Here is a 22957-nt window from a genome sequence, read left to right as displayed (position 1 = left end):
TGCAAAAGAGCAGAAAAGTAAATAAATAAAAACAGCATGGGGATGAGGTAGGTAAATTGGGTGGGCTATTTACCGATTTATTTACCGACTATGTACAGCTGCAGCGATCGGTTAGCTCCACAGATAGCAGATGTTTAAAGTTGGTGAGGAAGATAAAAGTCTCCAACTTCAGCGATTTTTGCAATTCGTTCCAGTCACAGGCAGCAGAGAACTGGAAGGAAAGGCGGCCAAATGAGGTGTTGGCTTTAGGGATGATCAGTGAGATACACCTGCTGGAGCGCATGCTACGGGTGGGTGTTGCCATCGTGACCAGTGAACTGAGATAAGGCGGAGCTTTACCTAGCATGGACTTGTAGATGACCTGGAGCCAGTGGGTCTGGCGACGAATATGTAGCGAGGACCAGCCGACTAGAGCATACAGGTCGCAGTGGTGGGTGGTATAAGGTGCTTTAGTAACAAAACGGATGGCACTATGATAAACTGCATCCAGTTTGCTGAGTAGAGTATTGGAAGCTATTTTGTAGATGACATCGCCGAAGTCGAGGATCGGTAGGATAGTCAGTTTTACTAGGGTAAGTTTGGCGGCATGAGTGAAGGAGGTTTTGTTGCGGAAGAGAAAGCCGACTCTAGATTTGATTTTAGATTGGAGATGATATGAGAGAGGCCTGTAATTTTCATCATAGGTACACTTCAACTATGACAGACAAAATGAGAAAATCACATTGTAGGATTTTTAATGAATGAATTTACGAAATACTTTTTTGCCTCACTGTATGTGTGTGGCAACATCCAATATTTTTCCCAACAGATATTATCAATAAATCCATTCCAGTAAGGCATGACATAAGGTATAGATACAACATCCTGCTGAAACAAGGTCCGTATCGCTCTGTTGTTGAATGGACCAAAAGAGAAACAAATCTTTCCTACTGATGAGTCAACAGGGTCAATAGAAGGCAGGCTCTGAGGGTCAGGTCTTGACACGTTCCTGAATAACATTGCAACACCTGAGGGAATGGCATCGAAAACAATTGCAAAATCTTTAGGTGTTACAGGAACCTTGTAAAGTGATAAGAATTCCTTATAACTGAGTTAAAGACCCTCTGCATTTATCAGTTGGCTCACCAATAGGATATTATTTCGGAACCAATATTCTAAAAACAAAGAAGTATTTTTATACAATATATCCTGATTATTCCATATATAATATCTGTGTGGAGAAAAATTGTGTTTATAAATTAAGGACCATGACAAGAAAACCTGCCGATGAAAAGCAGAAAGTTTCACTGGAACTTTGTCAATATTATAATTGCAAAACAACATGAAGTTAAGGCCACCAAAATTAGAGAAGACATGATGAGGAATAAAATTCCAGATAGAAGTGGGTCTTCTTAGGAATTGTTTTATCCAATTGATCTTAAAACTATTATTTAAAGTAGTAAAGTCCAGAAAATTCAGTCCACCATTCTCCTAAGTGTTCATTACAACAGTTTTCCTAATGTAATGGGTACGGTTTCTCCAAAGAAAGTTGAAAAGCATCTGGTCTATCACCTTTCTTATTTTACTATTGAGGTATAAAGATAGAGTGCCATATGTTAGTCTAGAGGTACCTTCGGCCTTGGTTATTAGGACTCTACCTTTTAAAGATAAGTCCCTCTGTAGCCATTGATTTAGCTTCTTCTGGGGTTTTTTAATAAGAGGGTTAAAATGTAGTAAGCCTCTAGACTTCTTATCCTTTGTAATGGTTATGCCTAAATATGTAAGTTCTTCTTTTACTGGAATACCATAATATGAAGGTGTCACACAATCTTTGACAGCCATGCCATCTTTGACAGCCATTGACAGCCGAGTTTACATTTATTTATGTTAAGATATAGACCAGATGCTTTGGAAAAGGATTGTATCACATTGATCGAGATGGGAATTTGGTTAGCGTCTTTCAGAAAAAGTGTAGTATCATCAGCCAGCTGGCTTATAATAATTTATTTACCAGCTATGGAAATACCTTGTACAGGACTATTATTTAAAGAATTTGCAAGAAGTTGGGTGATTAATAAAAACAGATACGGAGAGATAGGACAACCTTGCCTAATTCCTCTCTTTAACTCAAATCTAGGTGAGGTGCCATATTTCAATTTGATAGAGCTGTTACCATTTGCATAGAGAGTCTTAATAGCCTTACAGAAAAAATCACCAAAGCCAAGTCTCTCACGGGAGTGGAAGAGAAACTGATGCTCTACTGTGTCAAATGCTTTATAAAAATCTAAATATAATATGAAGCTATCCTCAGTTATTAGGTCTGAGTAGTCAAGTATGTCTAATACTAGTCTGACATTGTTAGAAATATGTCTGTTCCAGACTGTTTTTCATCAATGATTCCATCCAGGACTTCTTTAATTATTTTTGCAAGTAGTAACTGATCACAAGACAAATAAAGTGACCAAAGGGGTCACATTCCGAGTGTAGAATATTACCACCAAAGGTATTTTTCATTGTAGTGACACCAGCGGAGCGTTCAGATCCATGGGAAAGCCAAATATCGTTGCCCCACTGTGACCTCCAGAAGTTGGCATCAGCCGAAATTGAGTGAGACTCTGGAAAAAAGCAAAATTCTGTATTCGAAATTGTTTAGCAAATAAAAATAAGGTCTTGTGCTTCACATTGCTTCGTAACCCCTTAGCATTAATAGAAACTATAGACAAAGACAAAACAAAAAAAAGATTATTTAAAAGTATAAACTGTAGTAGGACTAGTCAAAGACGTAGGAGCAGTGAATGTAAACGATAAGGAACCGAGATCTGCACCATTTAAGTCAATTTAAAGTGAAAATAGCTTATTCCATAACCTTTGAGCTAGATGTTATCCAGCTTTGAAATTCACCTCAACTGAAAATTATGTTCAAGACCAAACCAAGGGTTATTGTAGTAAGAGAGACTAAAAACCCTCTTTGGTGTAATCAGGAACTATTCTGAGAAATAAAATAACAAATAATAATTTAAATAGAAGGGTACCTACTATTTTAAATGCATATGAAAACTGATCATAAAATAATAGAATAAAAAATGTTTTACATATAAACGTTCCTAAGACCTTTTTTGGAAATAAGTATTAATAACTAAATAGAGCAATAACCATGTAAAGTCAGAGCAGACCTGTATGCCCTTTAAAACAGTATCTTAGTTACTGTATACATCAAAAATAAATACAGCTTTCAATCTTCTTCGTAAGTTTGTAAACAAAATAGGTCTTCTGGTCCTACAAGAACAAACTAATAAATTGAAATACCTGAGTGTTCCTGAAAAATAGTCACCTGATGCAACATAAGGAAGATGAGAATACCATGGCTGAAACCATCAACCTGTTCATTCTAGTGAGATTTTAGGGAGGAATATGGATTTCTGAACCGTTGATGAAGCCTGAAGACATAACCTGAAAGGCCTCTCAGCGAGGAAGAAGCCACTGCTTCAAAACCGCCATAAAAATGCCAGTCTACGGTTTGCAACTGTACATAGGGACAAAGATTGTACTTTTTGGAGAAATGTCCCCTGGTCTGATGAAAAAATAAAAACTGTTTGGCCATAATGACCATCGTTATGTTTGGAGGAAAATGGGGGAGGCTTGCAAGCTGAAAAACACCATCCCAACCGTGAAGCACGGGGGTGGCAGCATCATTTTGTGGGGGTACGTTGCTGCTGGAGGGACTGGTGCACTTCACAAAATAGATGAGGCAGGCAAATTATGTGGATATATTGAAGCAACATCTCAAGACATCAGTCAGGAAGTTAAAGCTTGGTCGCAAATGGGTCTTCCAAATGGACAATGACCCCAAGCAAACTTCCAAAGTTGTGGCAAAATGGCTTAAGGACAACAAAGTCAAGGTATTGGAGTGGCCATCACAAAGCCCTGACCTCAATCCCATAGAAAATGTGTGGGCAGAACTGAAAAAGCGTATGCGAGCAAAGAGGCCTGCAAACCTGACTCAGTTACACCAGCTCTGTCAGGAGGAATGGCAGAGCTGGTGTAACCCAACTTATTGTGGGAAGCTTGTGGAAGTCTAACCGAAACATTTGACCCAAGTTAAACAATTTAAAGGCAATGCTACCCAATACTAATTGAGTGTATGTAAACTTCTGACCCACTGGGAATGTGATGAAAGAAATAAAAGCTGAAATAAATAATTGTCTCTACTATTATTTGGCATTTCACATTCTTAAAATAAAGTGGTGATCCTAACTGACCTTAGACAAATAAGTTTTACTAGGATTAAATGTCAGGAATTGTGAAAAACTGAGTTTGAATGTATTTGGCTAAGGTGCATGTAAACTTCCGACTTCAACTGTATACTTGAATCTGCTTCAATTCTGTACACAGTTCCATGCAATGGAAACAGATTATTGATTTCGATGACATTACCTTCTTACTTAAATCATTTGTGCTACCCAAACTATAGAATTGAGTAATAATAGTTGGAAATTGTCAAAAATGTCTCTTCAATTATTCATACCTCTGCCCCAAATTTTTCCACAGTGTCCCCTACAGCCTGTTTGAGTTCAGTTAGTACTGGCTGCTATCTATTGTTCCGCAGGAAACGTATCTCTAACCCAAACACCAGATGGCGGCCTCTAATTTAATATCAGTCCCAATGCTCAATCCCTCTGTTCGTCATGTGACCTTATATTGAAATATTTATTCTTCAAATTACTAAGACTTTGCATTATTAGAGTGCTATCTGAAAGCCACTAATATTATCATTCACTTTGTTACTTTTACTAGTCTCCCTATCTGTTTCCGTCAACTAGGACTCCCTTCTTCCCAATAGGAAGACCTTCTCAATCTCTTCTGTTAATACACTCTGTTCACTCTCAAACAATGTTCTGCTTTCCCCCCTATTGCAAGGTTCAAAAACAAAACAAACATGATACCTTTCTCCATATTGGAAGGCATTGTTTTGATTTTAGTATACCCAATGTTACTCTATATATTCACAGTTCTGTTGGATATTCCCTTTCTGCTTCACACTTATTAAATGTCTATTATTTTAAGATTAACATGTGATGCGCTGAATTTATAAAATACATCGGCCAATTCAGAAGGGAAGAGAAACTTTGGAGGGAGCTTCCTTTTTTAACTTCTTGGTGACAGGGGGGCAGTATTGAGTAGCTTGGATGAATAAGGTGCCCAGAGTAAACTGCCTGCTACTCTGTCCCAGATGTTAATATATGCATATTAGTAGTAGTATTGGATATAAAACACTCTGAAGTTTCTAAAACTGTTTGAATGATGTCTGTGAGTATAACAGAACTCATATGGCAGGCGAAAACCTGAGAAAAATCCAACCAGGAAGTGGGAATTCTGAGGTTTGTAGTTTTTCAACTCTTTGCCATTCCAATATACAGTGTAAATGGGGTCAAATTGCACTTCCTAAGGCTTCCACTAGATGTCAACAGTCTTTATAACTTTGTTTCAGGCTTCTACTATGAAGGGAGAGAGAATGAGAGCTGATTGAGTCAGGTGTCTGGCAGAGTGCCACATGTTCGTGAGGCGCGGTCACGAGAGAGTTAACTCTCGTTCCATTGCCTTTCTACAGACAATGGAATTCTCAGGTTGGAACATTATTGAACATTTATGATAAAAACATCCTAAAGATTGATTCTATACTTAGTTTGACAAGTTTCTACGACCTGTAATATAACTTGTTGAACTTTTTGTCCGATGTTCGGCTGGACCTGAACGCGCGTTTGGATTTGTTTACCAAACGCCCTAACAAAAGAAGCTATTTGGACATAAATGATGAACTTTATCAAACAAATCAAACACTTATTGTGGAACTGGGATTCCTGGGAGTGCAGTCTGATGAAGGTCATCAAAGGTACGTGAATATTTACAATGCTATTTCTGACTAATGTTGACTACACAATATGGCGGATATATTTTTGACTGCTTTGTTGTCTGAACGCTGTACTCAGATTATTGCATGGTTTGCTTTTTCCATAACGTTAAAAAAAAAATCTGACACAGCGGTTGCAGGAGAAGTATATCTCTATCTCTTAAGGAGAAGTATATCTCTAATTCCATGTATAACACTTGTATTTTCATCAACATTTATGATGAGTATTTCTGTAAATTGATGTGGCTCTCTGCACAATCACCACATGTTTTAGAACTACTGAACGTAACGTGCCAATGTAAAATGCGTTTTTTATATAAGTATGCACTTTAGCGAACAAAACATATATGTATTGTGTAACAAGAAGTCCTATGAGTGTTATCTGATGAAGATCATCAAAGATTAGTGATTCATTTTATCTCTATTTGTTTTATCTCTATTTGTGCTCCTCTCTTTGGCTGGAAAAATGGCTGTGTTTTTCTGTGACTTGGTGGTGACCTAACATAATTGCTTGTGGTGCTTTCGCTGTAAAGCCTTTTTGAAATCAGACACAGTGGCTGGATAAACGAGAATTGTATCTTTAAAATGGTGTAAAATACTTGTATGCTTGAGGAATTTTAATTATAAGATTTTTGTTGTTTTGAATTTGGCGCCCTGCACTTTCACTGGCTGTTGGCGAGGTGGGACGCTACCGTCCCACATATTGAAGAGAGGTTAAGGTAGCTCTTGAGACTAGAGTCTGTTTCTGGGATCAACTTTCACAATACCTGGGCTGGCGCTGTCTAGATGGCGTGCTCTGTCCTCACTAAGTCTCTACCAAGCAAGTTAAACTCTCGTAATCCATTATGCATTCATACATTGTTACTTTATCAAATCTAGTAATCCATTATACTATTAATTTATCTTTGTACTTTTTACACCATTTATATTGTTACTTTTTCAAATCTCTAGTAACCCATTGTGCTCTTCACATGTTACTTTATCTCTAGTAACCCATTACACTTCCTTTACACTAGTGTTCTCTAGTAACAGCATATTCAGGAATAGTACTTTCTTCTTTTATATCTCCACATACATAACGTTATACTGTCAAACTCCACTGATGAGTCATGTTATCCTTGTTATCTCTAATGAGTCATGTTATCCTTGTTATCTCTAATGAGTCATGTTACCTTCTGAAACATGTTATCCTTATTACTAATGAGCCATTTTATCCTCTTTGACATGTTATCCTTGATTGAGATCCTGAGACATGTTATCCTCTACCTTTAGACCCGACTGTGGGTGGTGGACCTAGGTATTTACATCCACACCCCCCCATGTGCATCTTCAATAATTATTTTGTTACATCCTATGCACCATATGTATCTTAAACAGTTCTCTTGCTGCTACTTTCTATACATATAAAACACCCCGTGCTCAATAACACTCGTGCTTGTAGTCCCAGACTACGGTGGACGGAATCTCTCGATAACCTTAGATAACATTATAGATTGAAAAATCTCAGTTCTCAGCTCACACAGAACTGGTTGGGGTATTAATTCACCCCTTTCACACGTGAGCTAGTCCCCTGATAGCTCTCATTCACTCTGTAATTAATAGCTCCATTTCAATCATCTTATTATCCAAATTTAAATCTAATTGTTATCCAAATTTCAAATGAGATTAACACGTCCTTTCCACACTCACGCAACTTTCACATCCACATTCACTTAATGCTATTCCCAAACACACTCTGTAATCTCTGTAATCTCCCTTATTACACAGCCATACTCTTCCGGCGCCGACAGAGATGGCCGCCTCGCTTCGCGTTCCTAGGAAACTATGCATTTTTTTTTTTTTTTTTTTTTAACGTGTTATTTCTTACATTAGTACCCCAGGTCATCTTAGGTTTTATTACATACAGTCGAGAAGAACTACTGAATATAAGAGCAGCGTCAACTCACCATCAGTACGACCAAGAATATGACTTTCGCGAAGCGGATCCTGTGTTCTGCCTTTCACCCAGGACAACGGAATGGATCCCAGCCGGCGACCCAAAAAAAAAAACTTCGTAAAAGAGGGAAACGTAGCGGTCTTCTGGTCAGACTCCGGAGACGGGCACATTGTGCACCACTCCCCAGTATACTTCTCGCCAATGTCCAGTCTCTTGACAACAAGCTTGATGAAATCCGAGCAAGGGTAGCATTCCAGAGGGACATCAGAGACTGTAACGTTCTTTGCTTCACGGAAACATGGCTCACTGGAGAGACACTATCGGAGTCGGTGCAGCCAGCTGGTTTCTCCACGCATCGCGCCGACAGAAACAAACATCTTTCTGGTAAGAAGAGGGGCGGGGGCGTATGCCTTATGGCTAACGAGACGTGGTGTGGTCACAAAAGCATACAGGAACTCAAGTCCTTCTGTTCACCTGATTTAGAATTCCTCACAATCAAATGTTGACTGCATTATCTACCAAGGGAATTCTCTTCGATTATAATCACAGCCGTATATATTCCCCCCCAAGCAGACACATCGATGGCTCTGAACAAACTTTATTTGACTCTTTGCAAACTGGAATCCATACATCATGAGGCTGCATTCATTGTAGCTGGGGATTTTAACAAGGCTAATCTGAAAACAAGACTCCCTAAATTGTATCAGCATATCGATTGCGCAACCAGGGCTGGCAAAACCTTGGATCACTGCTATTCTAACTTCCGCGACGCATATAAGGCCCTGCCTTGCCCTCCTTTCGGAAAAGCTGACCACGACTCCATTTTGTTGATCCCTGCCTACAGACAGAAACTAAAACAAGAAGCTCCCACGCTGAGGTCTGTTCAACGCTGGTCCGACCAATCTGATTCCACACTCCAAGACTGCTTCCATCATGTGGACTGGGATATGTTTCGTATTGCGTCAGACAACAACATTGACGAATACGCGGATTCGGTGTGCGAGTTCATTAGAACGTGCGTTGAAATGTCATTCCCATAGCAACGATTAAAACATTCCCAAACCAGAAACCGTGGATTGATGGCAGCATTCGCGTGAAACTGAAAGCGCGAACCACTGCTTTTAATCAGGGCAAGGGGACCGGTAACATGACCGAATACAAACAGTGTAGCTATTCCCTCCGCAAGGCAATCAAACAAGCTAAGCGTCAGTATAGAGACAAAGTAGAATCTCAATTCAATGGCTGAGACACAAGAGGTATGTGGCAGGGTCTACAGTCAATCACGGATTACAAAAAGAAAACCAGCCCCGTCACGGACCAGGATGTCTTGCTCCCAGGCAGACTAAATAACTTTTTTGCCCGCTTTGAGGACAATACAGTGCCACAGACACAGCCTGCAACCAAAACATGCGACCTCTCCTTCACTGCAGCTGAGGTGAGTAAAACATTTAAACGTGTTAACCCTCGCAAGGCTGCAGGCCCAGACGGCATCCCCAGCCGCGCCCTCAGAGCATGCGCAGACCAGCTGGCTGGTGTGTTTACGGACATATTCAATCAATCCCTATCCCAGTCTGCTGTTCCCACATGCTTCAAGAGGGCCACCATTGTTCCTGTTCCCAAGAAAGCTAAGGTAACTGAGCTAAATGACTACCGCCCCGTAGCACTAACTTCCGTCATCATGAAGTGCTTTGAGAGACTAGTCAAGGACCATATCACCTCCACCCTACCTGACACCCTAGACCCACTCCAATTTGCTTACCGCCCAAATAGGTCCATAGACGATGCAATCTCAACCACACTGCACACTGCCCTAACCCATCTGGACAAGAGGAATACCTATGTGAGAATGCTGTTCATCGACTACAGCTCGGCATTTAACACCATAGTACCCTCCAAGCTCGTCATCAAGCTCGAGACCCTGGGTCTCGACCCCGCCCTGTGCAACTGGGTACTGGACTTCCTGACGGGCATACCCTACATTATTCATCTCATATGTATACGTATATACTGTACTCTATATCTTCTACTGCATCTTTATGTAATACATGTATCACTAGCCACTTTAACTATGGCACTTTGTTTACATACTCATCTCATATGTATATACTGTACTCGATACCATCTACTGTATCTTGCCTATGCCGCTCTGTACCATCACTCATTCATATATCTTTATGTACATATTCTTTATCCCCTTACACTTGTGTGTATAAGACAGTAGTTTTGGAATTGTTAGTTAGATTACTTGTTGGTTATTACTGCATTGTCGGAACTAGAAGCACAAGCATTTCGCTACACTCACATTAACATCTGCTAACCATGTGTATGTGACAATTTTTTTGTTGATTTGATTTGATTTGATTTGATTTATTACCCATGCACATCTATGCACCATATGTATCTTTCACATACATATATAATAACACCACTTGCTATTAGTAGTGGCCGCAGACCATGTAGACACTTGTCTTGTAAATGCCTACAGACAGCTGTCAGTGGGGGCTTTCCATGGTACCGTTACGCCCTCATGCTAGTCTTCTCATAAGACTAGTGAATAGCCTTATAGAGATAAGACTATGGGTACCTTTTATGCATTACTCACCTTCATTTTATTGGTTTTATCATTTATTTTGTTTTTATACAGATTCATTTAAATTGACTTACTGAAATTCAGAAGACATGTCCCTTAATTGTTCATGGATGATGTGTTTCCTCCTGGGCACCTCGCAGAAAGGATCTGGTCTGGGCGGGTTTCGTCGTCTTTTGGTCAGACGGGAATTTCCATCATGCTTCATAAAATGCGCCAACGGTTTTTCTCGCAGACCCTCACTGGAAAACTATGAAGGCAGAATCACTAATCTAGGTCATGAAGCCAAATTGTTGTGGAAAATCTACACAGGGACACTTGAAGTTGATCTTAAATTAATCATTGTTTATTAACAGTTCCAACAAACTTGATGCACCATAGTGAACGTCAGTGAGGAGCACTCTCGGGGCAGTCCCGTTAGATCTCTTATATACTGGTTACAGACACATTACATAGGCATAGTTCATAGGATTGGTTCCGGCATGTGTCTGGCACCATCTCCTATATCTTAACTTATAGAACATATTCCAGGCATTCTGCCAGATGGTCCTGAGGGGGTCATGCCACCCCTTCATACATGTATCTTTACCAAGCACAGGAAGGAACCAAGGATTACATTATGACACTAAGACAAGATGAACATTTTCAAGGCTCTCTTCACAAGATAACATTTTCCATCACACTGGGTTACAATTACCAGACAGTCAACCACAGAAACAACTTTGTTGATCCTCACACAGGATATCACACACAACACATTGAAAGAGTGTAGCAGAAAATAAAGAGGCAGGTCTTGAGGCTAAGGGGCAATTGGACCGAAAGAGGTTTAAAGAAGCATTGCCATTTTATTGAGTGTACTGGTTGGGTAAAGAAATTGAGAAAGGAGTACTCTCTCAACTCTCTCAAAAGACATTCGATTAATATATCAACTGTAAGATTTTCACTCTTAGCATCCACCCCCTAGAGGAAATAGAGCGGGGAGTACACAGTGCGGGGTACTTTGCCACGTCAATTTAAACAGCAGTCAATACCTTCCCTTTAAATGCATGCAACCCCTGCAAGCTGATTTCAAAACTTGATCCTCCAGAAAGTGGAGAGCAACACTTATGCAGCTCCATTACACAATACATTTAAAAAAGCCATGTTCGACAGGATTACCAACACAGACTGACGAGCTCAAATGGACAGAAGCCCTCTATATGGCAGACTATCAAAACTCATCTCTCGGCATGTCCAACCCACTCATTACCTCAGCCAATCATGGCTAGTGGGAAGGTTGCTGTCTTTTTTTGTAGCTTAACCAACCATGCTCATAATTTAACAATTGTATTCATGTTTACAGATGGCATGCAAGTTTGTTATTAAGGCACATGAAAGTTCACATGTTTGAGAAGGCATTTAAAACATGTTTTACTTTCAAACGGCTCTCCTGTGAAGTCGTGACTTGCGACATACACCCAGTTTCCTGAATCGGGTTACAAATGTGACTGGCAATATAAATCATCAATATATATATATATATATATATAAGACAGATCCCGTTTGAGTGTTTGTTTAATAGCCTGCTGATTCCATGAGCATCAAGCCACACGCAACGATATGTCAAATAAACAATTTCACAAATTTGGCTGTTTAAATTCGTTGATTTGCTGTAATAAAGGCTTTTTATCATTAGAACAGCTTCTCTAGCTGTGCGGCTTGACAGGGTCATGTTTCAGATGACGCATAGCTCTCGACCTTCGCATCTCCTGAGTCCGTACGGGAGTTGCAGCGATGGGATAGTACTCTACCAATTGGATATCACAAAAATCTTTTAGAAAAATGGGGTAATATATATATATATATATATATATATATATATATATAAAGAACACCTTCTCTGATATTATTTATAATTTATTTAGTCTTGTTGACACTGTTCCAAATTTTCCCCAAAATTATATTTATAATAATGCTCAATTTTCTTGACCTCCTTCTTATTGTTATTATTATTATTATTATCATACTGTAGGTAATGTCATTATCATTAGTAGGCTTAGTATAGCAGCCTTGTTTAACCACCATTGAGCTGTAGGCCTAAGAGGACATCCTGTTTAGTCTTAATATCGTAACTTACTTCGGCCTATATTTCAATACTTATATAGGCTACTATATCAGTCATTCATTCGTTAATGTCATCACACAGCATGCGAGTGATTCAAGCATTTTAGTTTTAAAATAAAATAATGTGAGCCTTGGATAATAAAGTGGAAATTGCATTCACGAATGAAAGTGATTGTTTTTAGTCTTTGCTGTATAATAAAGGCTTGACAAAATAAAAATGCTACAACAGACTCTCTGGTACGCTTAGAATTTATTTAGTGTCTTTTACATAGTTCCAAACAGTCAAAAAAATTATATTGTAATCTATACAGCATCTGTTTGGCACACATACTATGCACGCAGCGCTTGCTCCTTACCCTCCTTCTTGATCTCCAGTAGTTTCCATAGGTCAAATGTCTTCCACAGATCTGACTTTCCCTTTTCTTCCTGAGCAACCAGTAAACATTCCCCTGTTTCGAGTTTATTTGTCACTTCCTCTGCATCCATTTTGCTGTCATGTGTTATGGTGTTCAGAGTTTGTTATAACCAATTTATTGATGTGGATATGATATGCTTTAGGTCAGGCCATATTGGTCATGTGCATGTGATGCATACATGTGGCACGTAAAGAGAGCAAGGGTTGAGGGAATAGGGAATATTTTTCCTAAAAAAATGAGGGATTTCGAAAACAGAACTTTTTAGTTAGAAATGGCTGTAATTATGTTGAGCAACATAGCACGATAAACATTTTGATGTTCTGTGGTGGTCGCTGCACCAGGGAGGAGATAGACACAATGGATGCTAGTCACTCACTGTTTTTTTTTAACACAGTCTGAGCAAGTCTGAGCCCGGCCCGGCCTGGCATAATCAAATCAAGTCGGACTTCCTCTAGTCATTTGTTTGTCTTAATTATTTAATCAAACAGTGTGCTTATAGCATCAGAAAAGCTCAGTGAATATTGTTGTTTTGATGCAAAGGATTTGTGAATATATGGAAAAATACACATAATTTTTTGGGGGACGAATTGATTGGTTGAAAGAACAGATGCCTCTTGGTCAACCAATATTTTTTTTCTCCATTGGGACAGCACTAAATGTTAAAATACCTATCACCTGACACATTTAGTAATGACAGCATTTGCTTTCCAAACTGTATTTTTTGCACGATTGAATTTTGAGATTTGGAAAAGGCAAATGACAGCTGTAACCAACCATAGGCATATAATCCATATATGGCAGTTCCCATTCAAGTCAAGACTGGCAGCCATTGCTAGTGTACCCATGAGTTTAAGAGTCAAATTGCCAGGTTTAGAGGTTCCAAAACCCTTTGATGGATTATATGTCTATGACCACAACACAACAAGCTGTTCCACAGACAGGAGAAGCAGGATGGGAGTAGGGAAAAAGATGTGCTGCTGATACAGGGATGGTGTGTTGCAATATCTTACTTGTACGGTCACTGTGGGGACGACATCATCAATGCACTTATTGAAGTAGCCAATGACTGTGTGGTGTACTCCTCAATGCCATCGGAAGAATCCCAGAACATATTCCAGTCTGTGCTAGCTGAACAGTCCTGTAGCTTAACCTCTGCTTCGTCTGACCACATTTTTATTGACCGAGTCACTGGTCCTTCCTGCTTTAATTGTTGCTTGTAATTCAGGAATCAGGAGGATATATTTATGGTCAGAATTGCCAAATGGAGGGCGAGGGAGAGGTTTGTACGCGTCTCTGTGTGTGGAGTAAAGGTGATCTAGAGTTTTTTTCCCTCTGGTTGAACATTTAACACGCTGATAGAAATTTGGTAAAACTAATTTAAGTTTCCCTGCATTAAAGTCCCTGGCCAGTAGGAGCGCTGCCTCTGGATAAGCGTTTTCCTGTTTGCTTATGGCAGAATACAGCTCATTGAGTGCGGTCTTAGTGCCGGCATCGGTCTGTGGTGGTATGTAGACATCTACGAAAAATACAGATGAAAACTCTCTAGGTAGATAGTGTGGTTTTCAGCTTATCATGAGATACTCTACCTCAGGCGAGCAAAACATTGAAAATCCAGGTGAAAGCTATGATCCCTTATTGATGTCAACTGTAAATCCACTTCAATCAGTGTAGATGAAGGGGAGGAGACAGGTTAAAGAAGGATTTTTAATCCTTAAGACAATTGAAACATGGATTGTGTATGTGTGCCATTCAGAGGTTGAATGAACAAGACAAAATATGCCTTTTGACACCTTGTAGAGACCTACCTTTAGTGGTGGTGAGAGATCTAGAATATCTCTCAACTGAAAACATGTTACAAGTCATTATACAGCTACTATAAATGGGAACACAAACCTTTGAATTATTAGCAACCTTCCGTTCCAGACATACTGTCAGCAAATTGCACAGTGATTAAGACTTAAGACATTGAGTTAGACTCAACACTGGCAAAATGCCTGCAATATCCCCTGAAATACCGGTAGCTGTCAACATAAAGGAAACACTTGAGTAAATGAGCAATACAAAGTATATTGAAAGTAGGTGCTTACACCCAGTTGTGGTTCTTGAGTTTATTAAGCAATGAACATCCCATCATGCTTACTTTTATGTATAAAAACGCCCAGTTGCCCATTATTTTGGCTACCATGGCTTGAAGAAGATATTGCTGTGACTTTGAAAGAGTGGTCTCCAATAGAGTTCCAGACACTTTCTGGCTGCTCGTGATGTGACAATGCCCTATTAAGATACTTTATGTTGGTGTCTCCTTTATTTTGGCAGTTATCTGTACCTTTGTAGTTGGGTCTACATGACATTTCAATATTTCATCATGGATCTTCTTAGAAAATGAGTTATATTTTCCAACCTCACCCATCTATAGTATAGTACCACCACAATTAAGGGGAGAAAGACATTCGTTGATAGTAAAATATTTTAATTAAATATACAGAGGATCATATAATACAAAATGTTTTTCTTCTTGTTTGCCAGCTAAATGATTGGTAAACAGATGGCACATCGTATCAAAAACACATTAAAGATGAACAGTATGGAAACAATGTGGGAAAACAAGCAAATAAAAAGTGTCCTACAAATAGTGTTCAGATCTAATATAGTAAGGTGACCTTTGACACATCTAGATTGTGTAAGCAGCTTTATGCATTTATACTATTTACAGATTATAACAACATATAACACATGATAAGACTATCAGAAGTCAACAGTATTTACATTATTATTTACAGAAGATGTCAGACAGAGAAAGATGCCAGAGAATAGTTTTGAATGTTAAGGAGCCTAAACAGTAGTTACTAAAGCTGCTGAAGCAAACATGACATTCAGAACATGTAATTGTAAATTAATGTTTATCTTAAGTGTCTGCTAAATCTCTTCTGATTGGCTTCAAGACAAAATTAAACGGCTATGTGTTACCTATATTTCATATGTCCCAAATACCCATTAAAACAGTTCTGATGGTTGTAAACCCAGACCAGGTGCTATTTAGTCCTGAGGCACTACAGGGTTCCTTTTGATCACTGAGCCTGGCTGTGGCACATAAATCTATTCTAGTAGCCATTCTCTACATCAGTGCTTAACTATGCCTTTGCTAAACATTAACTATGATACTATACATTTACAGTCCAATGAGTTTGCACTGCAATGTGATGATGGAATGGAACCTTATAACTGTAGTGCTGCAACCAGTAATCAAAGATTAAGAAAGGCACATATTCACAAAGCAATAATCTACAAGACACATTTTTATTTATCATACAGTATGCTGTTGAACGAAGGAGGCTGAGTAAACAGCCATACATGAAAGAATAAGTGATTTTTCAGAGCTACGATGTGTCAAGATAAGTGCTGTCAGATGTCACAGTAGGCAGCATCAGTGACTCAAATGTTAAGCATAGTACAAATACTTTCTGTTCAATATATTAATGTATCTGGGTCACCTTCCCATCTCTCAGGGGTCAACAAAACATTTTGAGAGAATGTTCCTGACAAGCGATACGACTCGCCTTAAAAAACGGATGAAAAACGTCAAATGTGGTTTCTTCACAGCTTGGGTGTTCTGATGAAAATGAGCTTTTATCTACAGTACCAGTCAAAAGTTTGGACACACCTACTCATTCAAGGGTTTTTCTTTATTTTTTACTATTTTCTACATTGTAGAATAATAGCGAAGACATCAAAACTATGAAATAACACATATATAATCATGTAGTAACCAAAAAAGTGTTAAACAAATAGATATATTTTTTTGATTCTTCAAAGTAGCCACCCTTTCCCTTGATGACAGCTTTGCACACTCCTGGCATTCTCTCAACCAGCTTCACCTGGAATGATTTTTCAACAGTCTTTCAACAGTCAAGTGCTGAGCACTTGTTGGCTGCTTTTCCTTCGCTATGCGGTCCAACTCATCCCAAACCATCTCAATTGGGTTGAGGTTAGGTGATTGTGGAGACCAGGTCATCTGATGCAGCATTCTATCACTCTCCTTGGTCAAACAGCTCTTACACAGCCTGGAGGTGTGTTGGGTCATTGTCCTGTTGAAAAACAAAATGATAGTCCCACTAAGCGCAAACCAGATGGGATGGAGTATCGCTGCAGAATGCTGTGGTAGCCATGCTGGTTAAGTGTGCCTTGACAGTGTCACCAGAAAAGCACCATCACACCTCCTCCTCCTTGCTTTGTGGTGGGAACTACACATGCAGAGATCATCCGTTCACCTACTCTGCGTCTCACAAAGATACATTGGTTGGAACCAAAAATGTCAAATTTGGACTCATCAGACCAAACGACAGATTTCCACTGGTCTAATCTCCATTACTTGTGTTTTTTGGCCCAAATAAGTCTCTTTTCTTATTAGTGTCCTTTAGTAGTGGTTCCTTGCAGCAATTCGACCATGAAGGCCTGATTCACACAGTCTCCTCTGAACAGTTGATGTTGAGATGTGTCTGTTACTTAAACTCTGTGAAGCATTAATTTGAGGTGCAGTTAACTCTAATGAACTCTTGGTCATCCTTTCCTGAGGCGGTCCTCATGAGAGCCAGTTTCATCATAGTGCTTGATGGTTTTTGCGACTGCACTTGAAGAAACTTTCTTGAAATTTAAAGAAAGTTCTTGACATTTTCCAGATAGACTACTTAGTAATGATGGACTGTCGTTTCTCTTTGCTTATTTGAGCTGTTCCTGCCATAATATGGACTTGGTCTTATACCTCCTGTACGTTGTCACAACACAACTGATTGGCTCAAACTTCACTATTTAACTTTTAACAAGGCACACCTGTTATTTGAAATGCATTCCATGTGACTACCTCCTGAAGCTGGTTGAGAGAATGCCAAGAGTGTGCAAAGCTGTCATCAAGGCAAAGGGTGGCTACTTTGAAGAATCTAAAAAAAACATATTTTGATTTGTTTAACACTTTTTTTGGTTACTACATGATTCCATATGTGTTATTTCACAGTTTTGATATCTTCACTATTATTCTACAATGTAGAAAATAGTAGAAATAAAGAAAAACCCTGGAATGAGTAGTTGTATCCAAATTTTGGACTGGTACTGTACATACAATACCTCAGGGCCTTGTGGTTTTGTACAGCACCGTGGTTTAACACAGTAATTCCTAAGAATACAGGTGTAGTTGACTTATACATGAACAGAAACAGGCCAAAGCACCACACTAGAGAGCTCTAAAAAGATATTAAAAACTTGATTGAAGGTGGAGTAGCCTAATGCTTAACAGCTGCATTAACTTTTCCAATGGCAAACTTTGCGTAAAGAGTCTATTTTAGATAGGCCCCTCATGTTTTTTTTAGTGTTTCAACCTGATAAAATCCCCAGAACACATTTGGAGGATGAGGTTGTTGCATTGCAGTGATGTAGTCCATCCCTTTGGAGACCCAGCAAATCTGATTATCCCCCGACATGCATGCCAATGGCTTTTCTCTGTCTCCCGTCCCCCCACACATAAAGATAGTAAGAACCTGACTGTTGAGCGAGAGAAAGGACCTGGTTGGTGAACACAAACACTACAGAGTGCAAATTGAGACAAGGTAACTTAAGTGGTGATACAGCACAGTGCAAAAACAAACAAAAAATACAAAAAAATGTAACTGTGTGCCTGACTAAATCCACCAGCTACAGTTAACCAGTGTTGTCATGCTTACTGAATAATAGAACACTAGATCCACTGTCCCAGGTAGACAGTTAAGCTCCATGTGGGTTTGTCTGTTAGAGTCTGGTGCTGGGGTGCATGGAGGACAGCTGTGGGTGGGTAAGGGTGGACAGGGGGTACAGGTGGTGCAGGAGGTCCCCGTACAGGGCCGCCCCCCCAGGGTGCCTGTAGAAGTGATGAGGGCTGGGCTGTGAGGCCATCAGCTGCCTCTGTAGCATCATGGAGTGGAAGGCTAGTGGAGGGACCAGGGGGGACACAGCTGTCTGGCTCTTCAGGTACTGGAGGTTGTGATGGAGGGCATCCTGCATCCCGGGGTACATCCCTGGGTAGAAGGGTGTGTGGGGAGGGTAGGTGTGGCCCTCAGGAATGTGGAGGTGAATGGCGTGTGCCGGTTCAGCTGGTTTGAGCTCCTCCCCCTGTGGGTCGCCCCTGCGGATAGAGCCGGCTGGGTGCATGGGGGTCACCACTCGCACCTTGCGGTCTGGCACCCCCTCGTTCTCTAGTTCCCCCAGGCTTCTCTTACTGGGTCTGGAGGCACTGACAGTCTCAGCGTGGCTTTTAGGGTTGAAGAAGGGCTGAGGGGGGTCTGGGCTTTGTTTGGGGGTAGATATAGTCATGGGGAGGACTCTGCATGCTTTGGGGTGATAGTCTAAACTCTGATGCATCATGGGATATGGGAGGCCACAGAAAGAGGGCTTTGTGAAAGACATTCTTTGAGTGACAGGCTTGGAAATACTGAAATCTCGGGGTTCCTCGTCCAATGGTCTATCCCCATGTGTTTGTGTCCTCTCAGAGAAGTGGGGAGCTCTGTAAGCCAACCCTTCTCTGTCAGGATTGTTTAAGCTGAAGCCCTCGCTGCTCTGACATTCCCCGATAAAATGTCCCTGTTTGTCTCTGTTGGGATAATTGGCCATTCGCTCTTGGCTCAGACAGTTCTCTGTCTGCCGGTAGAGGTTGTGTAGGTGAGGGGAGGAGTAGCAGTCGCCTGCAAAGCCTGATGGTGCCTGACTGGGGTGCTGCTGCATCCGTGTCTCTCCTGCATTCTCCACTCCATCCTGGTGCTCAGTCCTGTGGAGGTAGGGGTGCCAGGGGGGGTTGAGCCGGGGCTGGAAGTGGCTCACTCTGCAAGTGAAAGGCTCAGACAGATCCCCCAGAGGACTCCTCTCTTGCTGGGGTTTGACGCTTTGGGCATGCTGGATGACAGAAGGCCTGAAGACAGGAGCCATCTCTGGGCTGTCCGGGATGGAGTCCTGCCTCAGTTTCACCACCTCCTCTACGCAGCTGTCGCTTACATCACCCACACTGACTGATGGAGTGGGAGGAGGAAGATGAGGGGAACTGAATGAGTAATGACTTGTCTCACAGACTTGGGAGAGGAGCTTCTTCTTGGCTAGTGGGGACATGACCCCCAGGTTGTCCTTGGAGTATGTTGTTGGCGTGTGCACGTGACACTGATTTATCTCTTTGTTTTTACTGGGGGAGTCCTGTTTGTCTGTGAGTGGCTCTGTAGAGTATAGCTGCAGTGGGGGTGGGCTCTGCTTACACATGGGCAGCACCTTACCCACCCTCCCACCATGTCCATAACTGTGACTGTCTGTGTCTTTAGCTACCGGAGTGTCAGGTGTGCTTGGGTCAGCTAGACTGCTATACCTAGGCTTACTGTTGTTGTTGTCCCAGTTGTGTGGATATGGGGTCTTAGAGAGGGTTCCATCAGCTTGGTCCCTTTGCTCAGGGTTGAATGTGTCTGATTGTGGCTGGCTGGGATGTCTCCACTCGGGCTGTGGACACAGATCACTGTGGAGCACAGGTGTGGCTCGGTGGCAGTCTGTGTTGGGGGGATTCAGGCAGGACACTTCCTCCTGGCTCAATGTCTCCTCTTTCTTCAGGGTGTGTTGTAACTCTTCTTCAGGCTCCTTTCTGGAAAGAGGACCCTGCTTCATCACTGCAGGCTCCTGGTTCTCCTCTTTCTCCTCAGACACCTTAGTGGGAAAACATGCCATACTGTTATTCAATACATATACATGATGCATGTGTGACATTGGCATATGTTATCTTTCTAGGAAAGAGTGTGTGTGAACGAGAGAGTGTGAGACAGACGGACAGAAAATGAGTAGGACTGACCTGTGAGAGCTCCTGGCTTTTTGCTGCGTCGTCGCTCTCTCTCTCCTTCCTGGCCACCTGTCTCTGGTTTAGTCCACCTTTAGGTCGTTTTGCTGTGACCCCTTTGGGTTTGGCACCCCCCTCTTGGGCCCCATGCTCCTGTTTTTTGGGTTTGGCTGAGGGGAGGGGTTTGTCCTTCTCTCCTTTGGTGTACCTCTCATAGGGTAGGAGGAGCCTGGAAAGGTCAGAGGGGAAGAGACTGAGTTAACCTTAACCTGAAACAAAGTTAAGGCTATAAATGTATCACCTCTTAGGAATGCTGTTACACACCCTGCCCATGTAGCTGCAATGAAACATGTCGAAAAATCAACACATTTTTAAAGATTAACAACTACGCGGTCTCTCATAAGTGGTGCTAGGAATAAAACTGCAAAGTTTAATCAATTTCTAAGAATTTCCTCACACACGATTACCTCTGCATGTGTTTATTGGGTGTCGACATTTCAGATTTGTGATCTTTTTCAAGATATGACAGTCAATAATGAAAAGGTCCAACTTATATTGTAAGAGGACATTCACTCTAGGAAGTAATATCTAGATAAACCAGAGATGCTAGGCCTACAACTGTGGCATAGACAAAGACACATAACTTGAATTACATCTGAAATTCAGAAAATAACTTTCAACCTTAATTTTGACACTTGACTGACCAGAGTACACTGGTGGTGGGCTTGAGTCAGTTAGTATAGACTATATAGCATGCTTCAACACAGAGCTGGTATGTGCTGAGAGAGCTGGGGAGCCAACTAACACCTGGCATAGGGCCAGGAGATGAGGCAAGGCTGAGGCCCCCAGTTAGGGTGTGTTAATCTTTACATCACATTACCAGGGAAACAGTTAACACACTACAGCTGCTAGAGTAACTAAAACAACATCCATTCTGACTGAGCTGTGCTGTTGATGAGACTACAGTGTGGGTTCTGACACCATGGGGGTTATTATCACCAAGGTCTTATCAAATGTGTGAAACAATATAAGGACAGATGAAAATGCTGAGGAAAAACATGTGGCATACTCTAGGTTAAACACCACAAAACATTACAGTATCAAATATCGAAAAGAGGTACCAGCCAGTGATGAAATGTTCAATATTATTTTGGAAATTCTCGCCTCACCCATTCCTTTATGAGGCCAGCTTCCATGATAGCAATCCAAATGCTATTAGGAAACAACTTAGGCATGAACACGTTCTCATGTGTGCACATTAAGTAGTTGCTCAATTCCCTTTTTAAGGGACTTTGTGGTAGAACAAACAAGGAATCATTAGTGGTTCGCTTGTTCACAAACAGAAATGCCTTTAATGTACCAGTGCAGTCAAAAACGTAATATTCCTGTGTTTTAAATATACAGTGCCTTGCGAAAGTATTCGGCCCCCTTGAACTTTGCGACCTTTTGCCACATTTCAGGATTCAAACATAAAGATATAAAACTGTATTTTTTGTGAAGAATCAACAACAAGTGGGACACAATCATGAAGTGGAACGACATTTATTGGATATTTCAAACTTTTTTAACAAATCAAAAACTGAAAAATTGGGCATGCAAAATTATTCAGCCCCTTTACTTTCAGTGCAGCAAACTCTCTCCAGAAGTTCAGTGAGGATCTCTGATTGATCCAATGTTGACCTAAATGACTAATGATGATAAATACAATCCACCTGTGTGTAATCAAGTCTCCGTATAAATGCACCTGCACTGTGATAGTCTCAGAGGTCCGTTAAAAGCGCAGAGAGCATCATAAAGAACAAGGAACACACCAGGCAGGTCCGAGATACTGTTGTGAAGAATTTTAAAGCCGGATTTGGATACAAAAAGATTTCCCAAGCTTTAAACATCCCAAGGAGCACTGTGCAAGCGATAATATTGAAATGGAAGGAGTATCAGACCACTGCAAATCTACCAAGACCTGGCCGTCCCTCTAAACTTTCAGCTCATACAAGGAGAAGACTGATCAGAGATGCAGCCAAGAGGCCCATGATCACTCTGGATGAACTGCAGAGATCTACAGCTGAGGTGGGAGACTCTGTCCATAGGACAACAATCAGACGTATATTGCACAAATCTGGCCTTTATGGAAGAGTGGCAAGAAGAAAGCCATTTCTTAAAGATATCCATAAAAAGTGTCATTTAAAGTTTGCCACAAGCCACC

At 40.9% G+C, this 22957-nt stretch overlaps 1 protein-coding gene across 1 annotated transcript in view; it reads right to left on the bottom strand.

Annotated features, from left to right (window-relative positions):
• Nucleotides 1-17946: 17946 nt before the first annotated feature.
• The window catches only part of LOC112255209 (AT-rich interactive domain-containing protein 5B), a 79115-nt gene continuing 74104 nt past the window's right edge, over nucleotides 17947-22957 (bottom strand). Inside the window, exons 9-10 of the mRNA XM_024428253.2 lie at nucleotides 20770-20983; nucleotides 17947-20627 (exon numbers count right to left, since the gene is read on the bottom strand). Of these exons, the coding sequence (XP_024284021.1) occupies nucleotides 18705-20627; nucleotides 20770-20983 (2137 nt within the window). The 3' untranslated portion in view covers nucleotides 17947-18704. The remainder of the gene's footprint in view (nucleotides 20628-20769; nucleotides 20984-22957) is intronic.

This window comes from Oncorhynchus tshawytscha, linkage group LG01 (assembly GCF_018296145.1).
Source record: "Oncorhynchus tshawytscha isolate Ot180627B linkage group LG01, Otsh_v2.0, whole genome shotgun sequence".
Lineage (NCBI taxonomy): Eukaryota > Metazoa > Chordata > Actinopteri > Salmoniformes > Salmonidae > Oncorhynchus > Oncorhynchus tshawytscha.
Note: the sequence above shows the minus strand (reverse complement) of the source record. Positions and strands in the feature narration are given on the sequence as shown.